The sequence below is a fragment of the Phyllobates terribilis genome, unplaced genomic scaffold (assembly GCF_046119375.1).
Source record: "Phyllobates terribilis strain yellow unplaced genomic scaffold, ASM4611937v1 Scaffold_14__1_contigs__length_39327217, whole genome shotgun sequence".
Lineage (NCBI taxonomy): Eukaryota > Metazoa > Chordata > Amphibia > Anura > Dendrobatidae > Phyllobates > Phyllobates terribilis.
In genome coordinates this window covers 6957627-6976762 of record NW_027362774.1, presented here as the reverse complement: position 1 = coordinate 6976762, position 19136 = coordinate 6957627, and the positions used below count along the sequence as shown (strand labels likewise).

General features: G+C 43.4%; 1 protein-coding gene across 1 annotated transcript; it reads right to left on the bottom strand.

Moving 5' to 3' along the window:
- Nucleotides 1-951: 951 nt before the first annotated feature.
- Nucleotides 952-17335, bottom strand: PLEKHF1 (pleckstrin homology and FYVE domain containing 1). The gene is made up of 2 exons (XM_073659650.1): nucleotides 17170-17335; nucleotides 952-2799 (listed from the first exon to the last, which is right to left on the bottom strand). The coding sequence occupies exon 2, from the start codon at nucleotides 2783-2785 to the stop codon at nucleotides 1982-1984; it is 804 nt and encodes a 267-aa protein (XP_073515751.1). The 5' UTR covers nucleotides 2786-2799; nucleotides 17170-17335; the 3' UTR covers nucleotides 952-1981.
- Between the last annotated feature and the right edge of the window lie 1801 nt (nucleotides 17336-19136).

Below are 19136 nucleotides of genomic sequence, written 5' to 3'. Positions count from 1 at the left end.
TGTATCAGTTTGTGTCCTTCCACTAGTCTCCACAAATCATTTCTGCTCTATGGACAGACATTACTGTCATCATATGAGCCGATAGGGCACTGCCTCCTGCAAAAGCTGCACACTCATCTCCTGAAATACTCTGTGCTGCCAGGGACTTTTATCCTTCCACTGTGTATCAGTTTGTGTCCTTCCACTTGTCTCCACAAATCATTTCTGCCCCACGGACAGATATTAGTTTCATCATATGAGCCGATAGGGCACTGCCTCCTGCAAAAGCAGCACACTCCTCTCCTGAAATACTCTGTGCTGCCAGGGACATTTATTCTTCCACTATGTATCAGTTTGTGTCCTTCCACTTGTCTCCACAAATCATTTCTGCTCTATGGACAGACATTACTGTCATCATATGAGCCGATAGGGCACTGCCTCCTGCAAAAGCAGCACACTCCTCTCCTGAAATACTCTGTGCTGGCAGGGATGTTTATTCTTCCGCTATGTATCAGTTTTGTCTCCTTTGCTGCCCACAAATCATTTCCGCTCCACAGACAGACATTACTGTCATCATATGAGCCGATAGGGCACTGCCTCCTGCAAGAGCAGCACACTCCTCTTCTGCTGCCGCCATCATCATCTGATTGGCTACAGGCAATACTTTCTTTTACTACTAAAAAATAATACCCTTAGTGATCAATTAGAGATCGCTTCCTCCAGGATCGGCTTAGGACGTTACAAGTAAGTTTAGAGGGGTCTGAAGAGTAGAGAAAGTGACTGGAGACCAGTGACTGGTACCGGGTGACTGTGGAAACACTGTGGCACTGGTGGTATACTATATGTCCCCCTTTTGGCATGGATTTTGACCCCAGGGGTGTCCTAAACAGCACCATGGGTCTGGCTAGTTGGGTTAAAAAGTTGAAGAAGTCCCGACGCGTTTCACAATTTCTTCAATCAGTTCACACAATGTAGCATTAATTTCACGATTTATATCAGACTGTATAAGTTAATACATTACACACAGAAAATATCAGGATATATCACAATATAGTCCTTAGTGTTGAGTCATCCACCATCCATGGGTTCGAAGCTTCAAAACGTCCCCTAAGTGTAATAAAGAGCTGAGGGTCCAAAGTTACCATCAAGGGAATCATGGACGCCAGGCAACCTGGTGCCCTAAGGGAACCCTTGAGGGTCCTTATGTTTTGCATTGGGAACCAGGAGCTTTTCCTCTGGTTATCAGTATAAACTGGTGCCATGGAAGAGAAGGAAGAAGACATAAAGGGCTCCTGTGCCGTCTCACTCCACGACACTCAACGTTGGGATATCTAGGCTTGACGAGGCTTCTCCTCCAAGGAATGTGTGGTATGACCCATTTCCTATAACTTTCTAGGCGCTCACTGACTATTTAGTGACTGCAGTTGAAAGTAATGGGTCCGTAGACTTACTATATTGCACATTTATCCAATCACTGAGGTTAATACATCACTAAGTAAATTCTTTAGTGTCTATTTATTGGCAAGTTACAATTTTATGGCAGTGTTGTTAAGAGAGAAGCAGATTTAGTGTTATCGATGACCACGGAAAATTTTTCAAGCGTAGTCAACTTGGACTGGCAGTATGGGCAGCCAAAGAGCTTAATGGCGGCTACAGAGAATGTCTAAGGAAAATTGGCCACTATGGGCAGAAGCAATGGCAGAGGGCACCCACCACTTTTCTATATTTTGGGTTTGGGATCACAATGGTTAGACTAAGTCTTAAAATCAAGACGTCCTCAAGTCTCCAGGATAAGGTAGGTATCGTCTCTTGAGTTTGGCCACCACACGGTGCGAGTAGAATGGACCTGTCTGGTCATTGTTCTCCAATAAACTGATCGTAATGACACCAACTTTGTCTCCAATGGCTTCAGATGTCTCCAAGTTGTCCATCAGTTGTACGACATGCTCAACATGTTGGTGTCACCAGGTGAAGAATTAAAAAAAACCAAAACGTCGAAAAGTCAGGCATGGAACGCCGACCATGATGAAGAGTAGAAGTCTTCATTGGAAATGATCTCAGTGTTCCTTTCTTCATCACTGTCTTCATCACTCGAAGGTTCAAATTCTGGCATTTCCTGTTGGATCTTGTCAGTTCTCTTCATTTTATTTTCCTCAGCTATTTTTTCGGCGATCAGCTTTCGATGACACAGAGTACAGACTCTCAAGGGCTTGGAAGACAAAGACGGGATCAAGAACCTGTTCTGGGAACAATCTTGACATACCACAAATCCGCAGTTGCGACAATGGTGCCTACGAGTCAATGTGGTGAATTTGGTTTTGGTGCATCTCATACAGATATCAGTGGCTTTATCCGGGATCCATGGTGCCGCGTGTTTGGTGGATGGCCGTCTTCCAGTCTTGGCCAAGAGTCTACTGGAACATTCCTTGATGTGACTGATCCACTCTTCCCGTTCTGTGTAAGAGGCAGCACAAACTACAAAAGACTTCTTGGAGGTCTTCAGCATCCACCGGTTCTTCATGTCTCCACTGTCATCAAGTGTCTCGGTGGTCACGTCTTCCAAGGGGATGATGTGCTGGCAGCTGTACTTAACTTTACTTATCATAATGGTTCCATAGACGAGGATATCACTGAAGAGAAAGAAGACTCTTGGTTTGGGTTTCTTCCGACATTCCTTGGTCAATATTCCTTCACCTACAAGGACTCTTCCCGGCAGAGAGAGAGGTTGGCCAGCAGCACCAAAACATGTCTCCACAGCTGCTATCCTCTGGCTGTTGATCTCGGTGTATGCGAGGTGATCCACCATGTTGTCTGGTATATCTGAAAAATACAGACACAGATTAAGAAGGTGTCTATAGAGTAATATATATGTCCCTTATATATATCCTATACAGCTAAGGTTCCTTCAAGTAACAGATGATAGATGAAAACCCAGTTATGCAGTGAATCCAAAATTTCTGTCCATAACATGATATGTATCTTGCACTTTTCAACAGGTTTTGACCTCTGAGGCTCTACATTTAATTTTCAGTTGTCTCTGAGCTAGTGGGTATAGACTAGCTGCTATTATGTCTCCCATACACGGCACATACAGGATTCCTACTCTCCTGTCTCTATGTAGCACATGTTCTGAATAATCAGCATCAGCATGGAGGACATTATACAGCAGTACTGAGCAGTGTAGTTGTGCATCCAGCTCTGGGATGAGAAACACTTACTAGAAAGCAGCAGCATGTAGGACATTATACAGTAGTACTGAGCAGTGTAGCTGTCAATTCAGCTCTGGGTGAGATAAAACACTTACTAGAATCCAGCATAATAGAGGACATTATACAATAGTACTGAACAGTGTAACTGTGAATCCAGCTCTGGGGGGGATTCTTACTAGAAAGCACCAGCATAGATAACAATATACAATATTACTGAGCAGTGTAACTGGGAATCCAGCTCTGGGGTGAGAAATGGTTACGAGAAAGCAGCAGCATAGAAGACATTATACAATAGTACTGAGCAGTGTAGCTGTCAATTCAGCTCTGGGGTGAGATAAAACACTTACTAGAAAGCAGCATCATAGAGGACATTATACAATAGTACTGAGCAGTGTAACTGTGAATCCAGCTCTGAGAGTGAGACAAACACTAGAAAGCAGCAGCATAGAGGACATTATACAATAGTACTGAGCAGTGCAACTGTGAATCCAGCAGTAGAGAGAGATAAAACATGTACTATAAAGCTGCATCATGGGTCTACATGCCCTCTATGGGAGGTACTGTATGTGATGCCATAAACCAACATGATGGCGGCATTGAAGCTTTTGCACACATACAGTGGGGGAAATAAGTATTTGATCCCTTGCTGTTTTTGTAAGTTTGCCCACTGACAAAGACGTGAACAGTCTATAATTTTAAGGGTAGGTTAATTTTAACATTGAGAGATAGAATATCCCAAAAAAAAAATCAAGAAAATCACATTGTATAAATTAGATCATTTTTTGCATTTTGCAGTGAGAAATAAGTATTTGATCCCCTACAAACCATTATGAGTTCTGGCTTCTACAGACCAGTTAGACGCTCCTAATCAACTCTTTACCTGCAGTAAAGACAGCTGTCTTACATAGTCACCTGTATAAAAGACTCCTGTCCACAGACTCAATTAATCAGTCAGACTCTACAACATGGGCAAAACCAAAGAGCTTTCTAAGGATGTCAGGGACAAGATCATAGACCTACACAAAGCTGCAAAACCATAAGTAAGACGTTGGGTGAGAAGGAGACAACTGTTGGTGCAATAGTAAAAAAATGGAAGAAATACAAAATGACTGTCAATCGACATCGATCTGGGACACCATGCAAAATCTCACCTCGTGGGGTATCCTTGATCATGAGGAAGGTGAGAGATCAGCCTAAAACTACACGGGGCGAATTTGTTAATGATCTCAAGGCAGCTGGGACCACAGTCACCAAGAAAACCATTGGTTACACATTACGCCTTAAAGGTTTAAAATCCTGCAGTGCCCGCAAGGTCCCCCAGATCTAGAAGGCACATGTGCAGGCCCGTCTGAAATGTGCCAATGAACACCTGGATGATTCTGTGAGTTATTGGGAGAAGGTGCTGTGGTCAGATGAGACAAAAATTGAGCTATTTGGCATTAACTCAACTCGCCGTGTTTGGAGGAAGAAGGATGAGTATAACCCTAAGAACATTGTCCCAACTGTGAAGCATGGTGGGGGAAACATTATACTTTGGGGTTGCTTTTCTGCAAAGGGGACATGACAACTACAACATACTGAAGGGAAGATGGCTGGGGTCATGTATCGCGAGATTTTGGCCAACAACCTCTTTCCCTCAGTAAAAGACTGAAGACAATGACCTAAAACATACAGCCAAGGCAACAAAGGAGAGGCTCAAAAAGAAGCACAGTAAGGTCATGGAGTGGCCTAGCCAGTCTCCAGACCTTAATCCCATAGAAAACTTATGGAGGGAGTTGAAGCTCCGAGTTGCCAAGCGACAGCCTCAAAATCTTAATGATTTAGAGATGATCTTCAAAGAGGAGTGGACCAAAACTCCTCCTGACATGTGCACAACCCTCATCAACAGCTACAAACAACATCTGACTGCTGTGCTGCCAACAAGGGTTTTGCCACCAAGTATTAAGTGTTGTTTGCCAGAGGGATCAAATACTTATTTCCCCCATTGCACATATGTAGCAATAGATCCAATATTCCTCTGCTGACATGGGAGGGAGGCCATGTAACATAACGGTAAAGTTGTGAAATAGTTTCCCTACAACCAAAATATATCAACAGGAGACGTAGATGGTGCAACCTGGCAGCAATAACAGATCATTATAGGGGACGGGAGATGAGATCGGTCTCCAATGCTGATGGAGGTTCCCAAGTAGTGATTATGGGGCAGGGAGGAATCTGCATTTTCTTATAGTACTGAAATGGCTGATAACAGAAAGCAATAGCTTCTCCATAAAAAGAAGCCGCACAAGACTGGTACTGGAGTATATGGGGCCATGTGCAGTGACCTGAGGAGCGTGAAGTGTCAGACAAGTATCTGACAGCCGTACATGTGGGCCGGAGTAAGGAAGTCGGGTGCGTCTGAAGCCGAGGAGGTGGTTTACCTCAAAGCGAGCAAAGGTCGGGGAGGAAGCGAGTGCAGACAGGTGATCAGCGGCTCAGACTGGAGGTCGGGGAGTCCTAAAGTATCTTAGCACCGCACCTCACCTGGACCCCAATATAGTCACTGGGATCTGCCGGGTACTGCGGGCATCCAGCTCTCAATGGGTCAATATTAGAGTCAAAGACTATGAAACATATGTGATACTGAAAGCTGAGCCCCTGTACCTAATCCCATCATGTATTATACTGTGTGCTGAGCCTCTGTACCTAATCCCATCACGTATTATACTGTGTGCTGAGCCCTGTATCTAATCCCATCATGTATTATACTGCGTGCTGAGCCCTGTATCTAATCCCATCATGTATTATACTGTGTGCCGAGCCACTGTACCTAATCCCATCATGTATTATACTGTGTGCTGAGCCCCTGCACCTAATCCCATCATGTATTATACTGTGTGCTGAGCCTCTGTACCTAATCCCATCATGTATTATACTGCGTGCTGAGCCCTGTATCTAATCCCACCATGTATTATACTGCGTGCTGAGCCTCTGTACCTAATCCCATCATGTATTATACTGTGTGCTGAGCCCCTGTACCTAATCCCATCATGTATTATACTGTGTGCTGAGCCCCTGTACCTAATCCCATCATGTATTATATTGCGTGCTGAGCCCCTGTACCTAATCCCATCATTATACTGTGTGCTGAGCCCCTGTATCTAATCCCATCATGTATTATACTGTGTGCTGAGCCCCTGTACCTAATCCCATCATGTATTATACCGTGTGCTGAGCCCCTGTACCTAATCCCATCATGTATTATACTGTGTGCTGAGCCCCTGTACCTAATCCCATCATGTATTATACTGCATGCTGAGCCCTGTATCTAATCCCATCATGTATTATACTGCGTGCTGAGCCCCTGTACCTAATCCCATCATTATACTGTGTGCTGAGCCTCTGTACCTAATCCCATCATGTATTATACTGTGTGCTGAGCCACTGTACCTAATCCCATCATGTATTACACTGCGTGCTGAGCCACTGTACCTAATCCCATCATGTATTATACCGTGTGCTGAGCCCCTGTACCTAATCCCATCATGTATTATACCGTGTGCTGAGCCCCTGTACCTAATCCCATCATGTATTATACTGTGTGCTGAGCCCCTGTACCTAATCCCATCATGTATTATACTGCATGCTGAGCCCTGTATCTAATCCCATCATGTATTATACTGCGTGCTGAGCCCCTGTACCTAATCCCATCATTATACTGTGTGCTGAGCCTCTGTACCTAATCCCATCATGTATTATACTGTGTGCTGAGCCACTGTACCTAATCCCATCATGTATTACACTGCGTGCTGAGCCCTGTACCTAATCCCATCATGTATTATACTGTGTGCTGAGCCCCTGTACCTAATCCCATCATGTATTATACTGTGTGCTGAGCCCTGTATCTAATCCTATCATGTATTATACTGCATGCTGAGCCCTGTACCTAATCCCATCATGTATTATACTGTGTGCTGAGCCCCTGTACTTAATCTCACCATGTATTATACTGTGTGCTGAGCGCTGTACCTAATCCTATCATGTATTATACTGTGTGCTGAGCCCCTGTACCTAATCCCATCATGTATTACACTGCGTGCTGAGCCATGTACCTAATCCCATCATGTATTATACTGTGTGCTGAGCCCCTGTACCTAATCCCATCATGTATTATACTGCGTGCTGAGCCCTGTATCTAATCCCATCATGTATTATACTGCGTGCTGAGCCCCTGTACCTAATCCCATCATTATACTGTGTGCTGAGCCTCTGTACCTAATCCCATCATGTATTATACTGTGTGCTGAGCCCTGTACCTAATCCCACCATGTATTATACTGCGTGCTGAGCCCTGTACCTAATCCCATCATGTATTATACTGCATGCTGAGCCCTGTACCTAATCCCACCATGTATTATACTGTGTGCTGAGCCCCTGTGCCTAATCCCATCATGTATTATACTGCGTGCTGAGCCCTGTACCTAATCCCATCATGTATTATACTGCATGCTGAGCCCTGTACCTAATCCCACCATGTATTATACTGTGTGCTGAGCCCCTGTGCCTAATCCCATCATGTATTATACTGCGTGCTGAGCCCCTGTACGTAATCCCATCATGTATTATACTGTGTGCTGAGCCCCTGTATCTAATCCCATCATGTATTATACTGCGTGCTGAGCCCCTGTACCTAATCCCATCATGTATTATACTGTGTGCTGAGCCCTGAACCTAATCCCATCATGTATTATACTGCGTGCTGATCCCTGTATCTAATCCCATCATGTATTATACTGCGTGCTGATCCCTGTATCTAATCCCATCATGTATTATACTGTGTGCTGAGCCCTGTATCTAAACCCACCATGTATTATACTGTGTGCTGAGCCCTGTACCTAATCCCATCAGGTATTATACTGCGTGCTGAGCCCTATATCTAATCCCATCATGTATTATACTGCGTGCTGAGCCCCTGTACCTAATCCCATCATGTATTATACTGTTTGCTGAGCCACTGTACTTAATCTCACCATGTATTATACTGTGTGCCGAGCCCAGTACCTAATCCCATCATGTATTATACTGTGTGCTGAGCGCTGTACCTAATCCCATCATGTATTATACTGCGTGCTGAGCCCTATATCTAATCCCATCATGTATTATACTGCGTGCTGAGCCCCTGTACCTAATCCCATCATGTATTATACTGTTTGCTGAGCCACTGTACTTAATCTCACCATGTATTATACTGTGTGCCGAGCCCAGTACCTAATCCCATCATGTATTATACTGCATGCTGAGCCCTGTACCTAATCCCACCATGTATTATACTGTGTGCTGAGCCCCTGTACCTAATCCCATCATGTATTATACTGCGTGCTGAGCCCCTGTGCCTAATCCCATCATGTATTATACTGCGTGCTGAGCCCCTGTACGTAATCCCATCATGTATTATACTGTGTGCTGAGCCCTGTACCTAATCCCATCATGTATTATACTGTGTGCTGAGCCCCTGTATCTAATCCCATCATGTATTATACTGCGTGCTGAGCCCCTGTACCTAATCCCATCATGTATTATACTGTGTGGTGAGCCCTGTACCTAATCCCATCATGTATTATACTGTGTGCTGAGCCCTGAACCTAATCCCATCATGTATTATACTGCGTGCTGAGCCCTGTATCTAATCCCACCATGTATTACACTGTGTGCTGAGCGCTGTAGCTAATCCCATCATGTATTATACGGTGTGCTGAGCGCTGTACCTAATCCCATCATGTATTACACTGCGTGCTGAGCCCTGTATCTAATCCCATCATGTATTATACTGTGTGCTGAGCCCCTGTACCTAATCCCATCATGTATTATACTGTGTGCTGAACCCCTGTACCTAATCCCATCATGTATTATACTGTGTGCTGAGTGCTGTAGCTAATCCCATCATGTATTATACTGTGTGCTGAGCCCCTGTACCTAATCTCATCATGTATTATACTGTGTGCTGAGCCCTGTACCTAATCCCATCATGTATTATACTGTGTGCTGAGCCCTGTACCTAATCCCATCATGTATTATACTGCGTGCTGAGCTCTGTACCTAATCCCACCATGTATTATACTGTGTGCTGAGCCACTGTACTTAATCTCACCATGTATTATACTGTGTGCCGAGCCCTGTACCTAATCCCATCATGTATTACACTGTGTGCTGAGCGCTGTATCTAATCCCATCATGTATTACACTGCGTGCTGAGCCCTGAATCTAATCCCATCATGTATTATACTGCGTGCTGAGCCCTGTACCTAATCCCATCATGTATTAAACTGTGTGTTGAGCCACTGTACCTAATCCCATCATTATACTGTGTGCTGAGCCCCTGTACCTAATCCCATCATGTATCATATTGTGTGCTGAGCCCTGTACCTAATCCTATCATGTATTATACTGTGTGCTGAGCCCTGTACCTAATCCCACCATGTATTATACTGTGTGCTGAGCCCTGAACCTAATCCCATTATGTATTATACTGTGTGCTGAGCCCTGTACCTAATCCCATCATGTATTATACTGTGTGCTGAGCCCTGTACCTAATCCCATCATGTATTATACTGCGTGCTGAGCCCTGTACCTAATCCCATCATGTATTATACTGTGTGCTGAGCCCTGTATCTAATCCCATCATGTATTATACTGCGTGCTGAGCCCTGTTCCTAATCCCATCATATATTATACTGCGTGCTGAGCCCTGTACCTAATCCCATCATGTATTATACTGCGTGCTGAGCCCTGTATCTAATCCCATCATGTATTATACTGCGTGCTGAGCCCTGTATCTAATCCCATCATGTATTATACTGCGTGCTGAGCCCCTTTACCTAATCCCATCATATATTATACTGCGTGCTGAGCCCCTGTACCTAATCCCCTCATGTATTATACTGTGTGCTGAGCCTCTGTACCTAATCCCATCATGTATTATACTGTGTGCTGAGCCCTGTACCTAATCCCATCATGTATTATACTGTGTGCTGAGCCCCTGTATCTAATCCCATCATGTATTATACTGTGTGCTGAGCCCTGTACCTAATCCCATCATGTATTATACTGTGTGCTGAGCCCCTGTATCTAATCCCATCATGTATTATACTGTGTGCTGAACCCTGTATCTAATCCCATCATGTATTATACTGCGTGCCGAGCCCTGTATCTAATCCCATCATGTATTATACTGTGTGCTGAGCTCTGTATCTAATCCCATCATGTATTATACTGTGTGCTGAGCCCTGTACCTAATCCCACCATGTATTATACTGTGTGCTGAGCCCTGTACCTAATCCCATCATATATTATACTGTGTGCTGAACCCTGTATCTAATCCCACCATGTATTATACTGTGTGCTGAGCCCCTGTATCTAATCCCATCATGTATTATACTGTGTGCTGAGCCCCTGTATCTAATCCCATCATGTATTATACTGCGTGCCGAGCCCTGTATCTAATCCCATCATGTATTATACTGTGTGCTGAGCTCTGTATCTAATCCCATCATGTATTATACTGTGTGCTGAGCCCTGTACCTAATCCCACCATGTATTATACTGTGTGCTGAGCCCTGTACCTAATCCCATCATATATTATACTGTGTGCTGAACCCTGTATCTAATCCCACCATGTATTATACCGTGTGCTGAGCCCCTTTACCTAATCCCATCATGTATTATACCGTGTGCTGAGCCCTGTACCTAATCCCATCATGTATTATACTGTGTGCTGAGCCCTGTACCTAATCCCATCATGTATTATACTGTGTGCTGAACCCTGTATCTAATCCCATCATGTATTATACTGTGTGCTGAACCCTGTATCTAATCCCATCATGTATTATACTGCGTGCCGAGCCCTGTATCTAATCCCATCATGTATTATACTGTGTGCTGAGCTCTGTATCTAATCCCACCATGTATTATACCGTGTGCTGAGCCCTGCATCTAATCCCATCATGTATTATACTGTGTGCTGAGCCCTGTATCTAATCCCATCATGTATTATACTGTGTGCTGAGCCCTGTACCTAATCCCATCATGTTTTATACTGCGTGCTGAGCGCTGTACCTAATCCCATCATGTATTATACTGCGTGCTGAGCCCTGTACCTAATCCCATCATGTATTATACTGTGTGCTGAGCCCCTGTATCTAATCCCATCATGTATTATACTGTGTGCTGAGCGCTGTACCTAATCCCATCATGTATTATACTGTGTGCTGAGCCCCTGTATCTAATCCCACCATGTATTATACGGTGTGGTGAGCCCTGTATCTAATCCCATCATGTATTATAGTGCGTGCTGAGCCCCTGTATCTAATCCCATCATGTATTATACTGTGTGCTGAGCCCTGTACCTAATCCCATCATGTTTTATACTGCGTGCTGAGCGCTGTACCTAATCCCATCATGTATTATACTGCGTGCTGAGCCCCTGTATCTAATCCCATCATGTATTATACTGTGTGCTGAGCCCTGTATCTAATCCCATCATGTATTATACTGCGTGCTGAGCCCTGTATCTAATCCCACCATGTATTATACTGCGTGCTGAGCCCTGTATCTAATCCCATCATGTATTATACTGCGTGCTGAGCCCCTGTACTTAATCCCATCATGTATTATACTGTGTGCTGAGCCCCTGCACCTAATCCCATCATGTATTATACGGTGTGGTGAGCCCTGTATCTAATCCCATCATGTATTATACTGCGTGCTGAGCCCCTGTACCTAATTCCATCATGTATTAAACTGCGTGCTGAGCCCCTGTACCTAATCCCATCATATATTATACTGCGTGCTGAGCCCCTGTACCTAATCCCATCATATATTATACTGCGTGCTGAGCCCCTGTACCTAATCCCATCATGTATTATACTGTGTGCTGAGCCCTGTACCTAATCCCATCATGTATTATACTGTGTGCTGAGCCCCTGTATCTAATCCCATCATGTATTATACGGTGTGTTGAGCCCTGTATCTAATCCCATCATGTATTATACTGCGTGCTGAGCCCCTGTACCTAATCCCATCATGTATTATACTGCGTGCTGAGCCCCTGTACCTAATCCCATCATATATTATACTGCGTGCTGAGCCCCTGTATCTAATCCCATCATGTATTATACTGTGTGCTGAGCCCTGTACCTAATCCCATCATGTATTATACTGTGTGCTGAGCCCCTGTATCTAATCCCATCATGTATTATACTGCGTGCTGAGCCCCTGTACTTAATCCCATCATGTATTATACTGTGTGCTGAGCCCCTGCACCTAATCCCATCATGTATTATACGGTGTGGTGAGCCCTGTATCTAATCCCATCATGTATTATACTGCGTGCTGAGCCCCTGTACCTAATCCCATCATGTATTATACTGCGTGCTGAGCCCCTGTACCTAATCCCATCATATATTATACTGCGTGCTGAGCCCCTGTACCTAATCCCATCATGTATTATACTGTGTGCTGAGCCCTGTACCTAATCCCATCATGTATTATACTGTGTGTTGAGCCCTGTATCTAATCCCATCATGTATTATACTGCGTGCTGAGCCCCTGTACCTAATCCCATCATGTATTATACTGCGTGCTGAGCCCCTGTACCTAATCCCATCATATATTATACTGCGTGCTGAGCCCCTGTATCTAATCCCATCATGTATTATACTGTGTGCTGAGCCCTGTACCTAATCCCATCATGTATTATACTGTGTGCTGAGCCCCTGTATCTAATCCCATCATGTATTATACTGCGTGCTGAGCCCCTGTACCTAATCCCATCATGTATTATACTGTGTGCTGAGCCCCTGTATCTAATCCCATCATGTATTATACTGTGTGCTGAGCCCTGTATCTAATCCCATCATGTATTATACTGCGTGCTGAGCCCCTGTACCTAATCCCATCATGTATTATACTGTGTGCTGAGCCCTGTATCTAATCCCATCATGTATTATACTGTGTGCTGAGCCCTGTATCTAATCCCACCATGTATTATACCGTGTGCTGAGCCCTGTATCTAACCTTACCATACATGTTACTGAACGCTGAGCCTCTGTATCTGAGCAGTCACATTTGCTAATCTCTATTGTATCTAATCCTGACATGTATGATACGGTGTGCTCAGCGCATGCATCTAATCCTATTTTGTGTGATACTGCCTGGCATATCTAAGCCAATAATGTGTGCTACGCTCTGCTCGGCTGGTGTATCCACGGCTATAGGTAGAAAATGGGTGATTTAGATACACCTGCTTTCCTGCTAAGATTCTGAGCACTAATGACTCGAGATAGCGCCTCCCCCAGGATCAGAGGGAGATGAGCGTTGTGCGGTGCGATACCGGGCAGCATCTGCTCGTGTTCTGCTCCACAAGGAGAAGACTGTGCGGAAATCTCCAGACATGGCTGACAGAAGACGCTGCTTCCCCATTGCTGATAGATAACCAGTAAAATGTTTCCGTGCGTCAGACTTCTTCCTGCTGACAATGCTCAGCCCACAAATGACTCTGTACAGGGCTATACGGAAACAACGCCACCCTTGCGCTCAGTTTATACCTGGTACTGCAGATAAGCTCTATTGAACTGCATAGGGCTGAGCTGCAGTACTACATACAACCTGTGGACAGGTGAGGTGCTGTTTTGGGAGGAAAAAAAGCCTTGCTTTTCTAATCCAGGACAACCCCTTTAAACTGCTTTTACTGTATATTGCACCCAACATAGAATGGGGCAGAGTGTGAGAATTAGAGACCTTTAGTTAAAGTTGCATTACGTTTCAGTCTGCAATCTTCCTACCGTCATTCATTCTCAGGCCTCCTGATAGGCAGTTTGCAGCTAGCTCCCTTTCTTTTGCAGCAATGTCCCTCCCAGTTATACATGCTGGTTGGGAGTTCTTGTCCAGGTTTGCTGCCATGCTTCGCTAGTTCTCATACATTAGCACTGCATCATTCCTGGATTGATTTTCTCTTAATCTGCTTTCCTTCCTATCTACAGCTTGATTTTGCTGCTCTCCCTGAGAACATAGATGCTTTCCCCCCTCTCCACACTCATCTCTGTAAAGCCCTTAGCCCTTCCTATTGCTATTCCTAGCACTGTTCTCAATTATAATACCCCTTCTGCATGTATGCTGTATAAGTATGATGTGGCTTGAACTGCCCATTAAATATATTGTCTAGAGATAAATGTCTGCCCTCCATTCTCCATAATGGGTTTAAATCAATATTTGTCACTTTTGGATGTAAATAGCTAATTAGGGCTTGCAGAAATCCATATGCTTTCCTCTCTATCTATAGCCTGTTTTTCTGCCCTCCCCAAGAACATAGATACTTCCCCCCCCTCATCTCTGTAAAGCCCTTTGCCCTTCCTATTGCTGTTCCTAGCACTGTTCTCAATTATAATACCCCTTCTGCATGGATGCTGTATAAGTATGACGTGGCTGGAACTGCCCATTAAATATATTGTCTAGAGAAAAATGTCTGCCCTCCATGCTCCATAAAGGGCTTGAATGAATATTTGTCACTCTTGGATGTAAATAGCTAATTGGGGCTTGCAGAAATCCATGTTCTTTCCTCCATATCTACAGTATAACTTGTTTTTCTACCCTCCCTGAGAACATAGATGCTTTTCCCCTCTCCAAAAAATCCTATTCAAATGCATGTAACAGATATGCAGCATGTAGATATACCCACACTCATCCCTGTAAAGCCCCTGGCCCTTCCTATTACTATTTCTAGCACTGTTCTCAATTATAAATATGATGTGGCTGGAACTGCCCTTTAAATATATTGTCTAGGGATAAATGTCTGCCCTCCATTCTCCATAATGGGCTTGAATCAATATTTGTCACTTCTTGATGTAAATAGGCAACTGGAGCTTGCACAAATCCTTATCAACGGTATAGCTTGTTTTTCAGCCCCCCCTGAGAACTAGATGCTTTCCCCCCTCTCCAAAAAATCCTATTCAGATGCATGGAACAGATCTGCCGCATGTATATATACCCTTAGGGTAAAGACCTGGCAATAGCCTGCATAGTACATGCCAAGCCACCAGTAAGACGTCCCAGCTCACACTATGTCTGGAGTACAAGACTGGTTTGTAGGATGCTGCATTCCTGCACAGACCGGAGAGCGGTCAGCCCCTCACTCGGACCAGTACAGGCTTGCTCGGGGTAGCCCTTCCCTGCCACATCAGCGGCGTCCTGATCCAGCGAGCCCCATCCGGTGCTGGTTACATCTCCCTATAATGCAGACATTCCTCGCCGGCTTCTGGGAACGACGCCTGACCGCGAAACAAAACAAGAAAAAAATACTTTTATTTTTTTTTCTCTTTAGCAGCAAATTTCCTCCCCTTGTTCCATAGAATTATTTCCAGGCTGCGGATTTAACCCCTTCCACCCTGTAACAGAAAGACCCAGCGCACGGGGTCTGTATGACTTCCCAAGTCTTCCAAAAAAAAAAAAAAAAAAAGTTTTTGGTAAACTTTTTTTTCTCCACTTTTGAACTTTTCCCAGAAACTTTCCGGATCCCGTTTATCTATAGCAAAAATCTTTCCCATAAAAGGAGAACGAGGAAAGTTGTGCCGTCCTCCCTTGACCTCACATTAAATAAATCGGAAACAGGGATGACCCTAGGAACAGAAACCAGCGCAATGGTCCCCGTAGTCCCGGCAATCACACGGCTCAGATCATCCCAACCAATTGCCTGGGAAATATCTATGGAGGCCGCTCATCCTCATACAGAGAGAGCAGGGATAGAAAAACTTAAAGGGATTGTCTACTTTTCCTTGCATTGTCCTCAACAAAAATCTGCTTATAGAAAGCCCTGATCCTGTGATCAGCTACAATTGAGGGGTTCCCTGCAGCGCCACCACAGGGGAAATTAAGTATTACACAGTTCTATGTACTGAGACATTCTTCATAGCTGTTCTATAAAATTTCCCCATTTACTAACTCAAAATTCCAAAATAACAGAACCCCTTTAATCTACATTTCCCCCAATCATCCCCCCACTTCCTGGGTCTATGAGTGACAGATTTCTTTTACCTTTGTAGATTAATACTTTAGTTTATAGTCTGTTTATACTCTGACTTTTTGTTGAATTTCTACTTATACACAGCAGCCAACCTGACAGAGCAGAGCAGCAGTGTAAAGCATGGGGGACAGAGTGAAAAAGAAAAAAAAAGAATATATATTTATAGCCAGTGGAACTTTTATATCACAATATATTTAAAAAGTTGGAAAGAAAATTACATTTGCAGCTGTTGTGAGACTACAACTCCCAGCATGTCAGGACGTGTATACTTTGCATCTTACTTGGAATTCATGCATTCAGACAATTCTACGGAACTTTATAAAACTTTATGAAAGTTTCAGAGACACAAAGTTTTATAAAAGTAGAAAAAGTTTATGAAAGTTTCAGAGACACTAACAACTTTTTTTTCCACTTTATAAAACTTTATGAAAGTTTCAGAGACACAAATAAAGTTTTATAAAGTAGAAAAAAAAAGTTTATGAAAGTTTCAGAGACACAAATAAAGTTTTATAAAGTAGAAAAAAAAAGTTTATGAAAGTTTCAGAGACACTAACAACTTTTTTTTCCACTTTATAAAACTTTATGAAAGTTTCAGAGACACAAATAAAGTTTTATAAAGTAGAAAAAAAAAGTTTATGAAAGTTTCAGAGACACTAACAACTTTTTTTTAACTTTGTAAAACTTTCTGCAAATTTGAGACACAAAGTTTTATAAAGTAGAAAAAAAGTTTATGAAAGTTTCAGGTACAATAAAAACTTTTTTTTTCCACTTTATAAAACTTTATGAAAGTTTCAGAGACACAAATAAAGTTTTATTATAAAGCAGAAAAAAGTTTATGAAAGTTTCAGGTACAATAAAAAACTTTTTTTTTTCCACTTTATAAAACTGTATGAAAGTTTCAGAGACACAAACTTTTTTTTTTCCACTTACCGGAGTCCTGATCTTCTACTGGAACCAGTCACCACCGGTTGAACATATCATTGGTTTCTACTGTAAATCCTGATTTCGAGTCTCTCTCGCCTGCGGCTCTTCTCTGATACTACCCTGTCCCTGATTCTTATAGTAGTGGGATGGCCAGAGGGGGGAGGATTGGCTTCTCTTTTGGGTAATGCCGCCCCATTCTTGCATACATTTTTTTCCATCCCGCCCACAGTCTGACACCCACATGGCCTGACCCTTGTCTTCTGGGTGTCACGTTTCAGCCTCAGTCTTGTGTTCAGATGACGCCTCTGTCATATGAGGACTTTTATTATTTTATGTGTATATCGGACAAATCCTTAAATAGCAATTAATAATCTGTAATTATACAATTACTCCTCACGTCACAACTGATCCATGATGAAACTGCACATTAACAATGCTAACCACTGAGCCAGCATTACTGCACCCTCTGTGACTCCTTCCTGTGACCTCTTTTTAGGAATTGCTATATAAGCGGTGCCCACAATACAAGTGTAGGTCAATTTACCCGTTTGTCTACTTTACTCAAGATTACAAAAAAAAAAAAAAATATGGTTATTTTCGTCTAACAACAGCGCCACACTTGGCCACAGGTTGTGAGCGGTACTGCAGCTGAGTCCCATTAAATTCAATGGAGCTTGGTTGCCATTGCAATAATGCATCTCTGTGACAGTGGAGCCATTTTTTTTAATCCTGGAAGTATTAATTTTTTTTTAAGAATAATCATTTTTTATTTCTATAGCGTCAACATATTCCGCAGCACTTTACATTTTAGAGGGGAAATGTACAGACAAGTACTGGGGTATATCGGAAGGGGTGCATGCACCATACCCGCCGCCAAAAATGGGATATACTGGTCCTATTGACAGCTCGTAAAATGAATTATTCAGTAGGGGGCGACACTGAGCACAGGTCAAAGCTCCTCCTAGAGGGAACAGATGTGGGAGACACGTTCACAATAATATTATTATTAGCAGGATCTGCCCCAGGGCTGTTTACTGTATCATCAACGCTTCGGTCACAAGTGACGGGAGTTGCCCTTTAAGCGCTTGTATTTACCATACAGTGAATTTCTGAGGAATTTGTAAGACGTTGATCACCGAGATGAAGAAGGGCACCGGTCACCGTGAAGGAAGGGAAAAACCTTGACCAAAGCATGAAGCCACAGGATGTGATGCTGCACCCGAGGAGGAAGAAAGCAGCTAGAAAGTGTGATAAGGAACCGGGCACCATGGCTTCATCCGAGGTCACACTAAGGACTGGACTAAATATACTAAAGGGTTATTTCCAAAACAGTAAGTTATTCCTTATCCATTAGATAATAACTTACTGATCGCTGGAGGTCCGATTGATGGGACCCCCCACCTACCCCGAGATCCGGACTCTGCAGTCCTATAGACAGTGAGTGGAGCGGAGGCCGAGCGTGCGTTTCGGGAGCGGCTGGAGAGTCCAGTTCCTGGGATCTCTGGGGGGGTCCTACTGATTAGATATGGACTAAATTCCTATTTTGGAAAAGAATCCCTGTAACGTAATAAAGAATCATCCAAACCTCGTGTGGAGACATGAGGGTCAGTGGGTGCTCTTATACAATGGGTAATCAACATATTAGCAAACATTGATTGTTCAATGATCCTGCGTCCTTGTCCTCCAAAGATAGCAACACAATCACCTGTAGGAGCTGATATAAAATAGGTAAACAGCAGCCATTCAACAATTCACAAACATCAATTCAAGAGCCAACGTTCAGACAATAGTCTACAGTTGAAACTAGAAGTTTCCATACACTATATAAAAAGACACATCTGCAGGTTTTTCCCAATATCTGACATGAAATCAGAATAAACCTTTCCCGTTTTAGGTCAATTAGGGTTACCATCATTTGTAATATTTGCCAAATGCCAGAATAATGAGAGAGAGAGAATGTTTTAAGGCATTTT

Coding starts and splice junctions, on each gene's coding strand:
- PLEKHF1 (XM_073659650.1), bottom strand. CDS start 2,785: ATGGTGGATCACCTCGCATACACCGAGATCAACAGCCAGAGGATAGCA.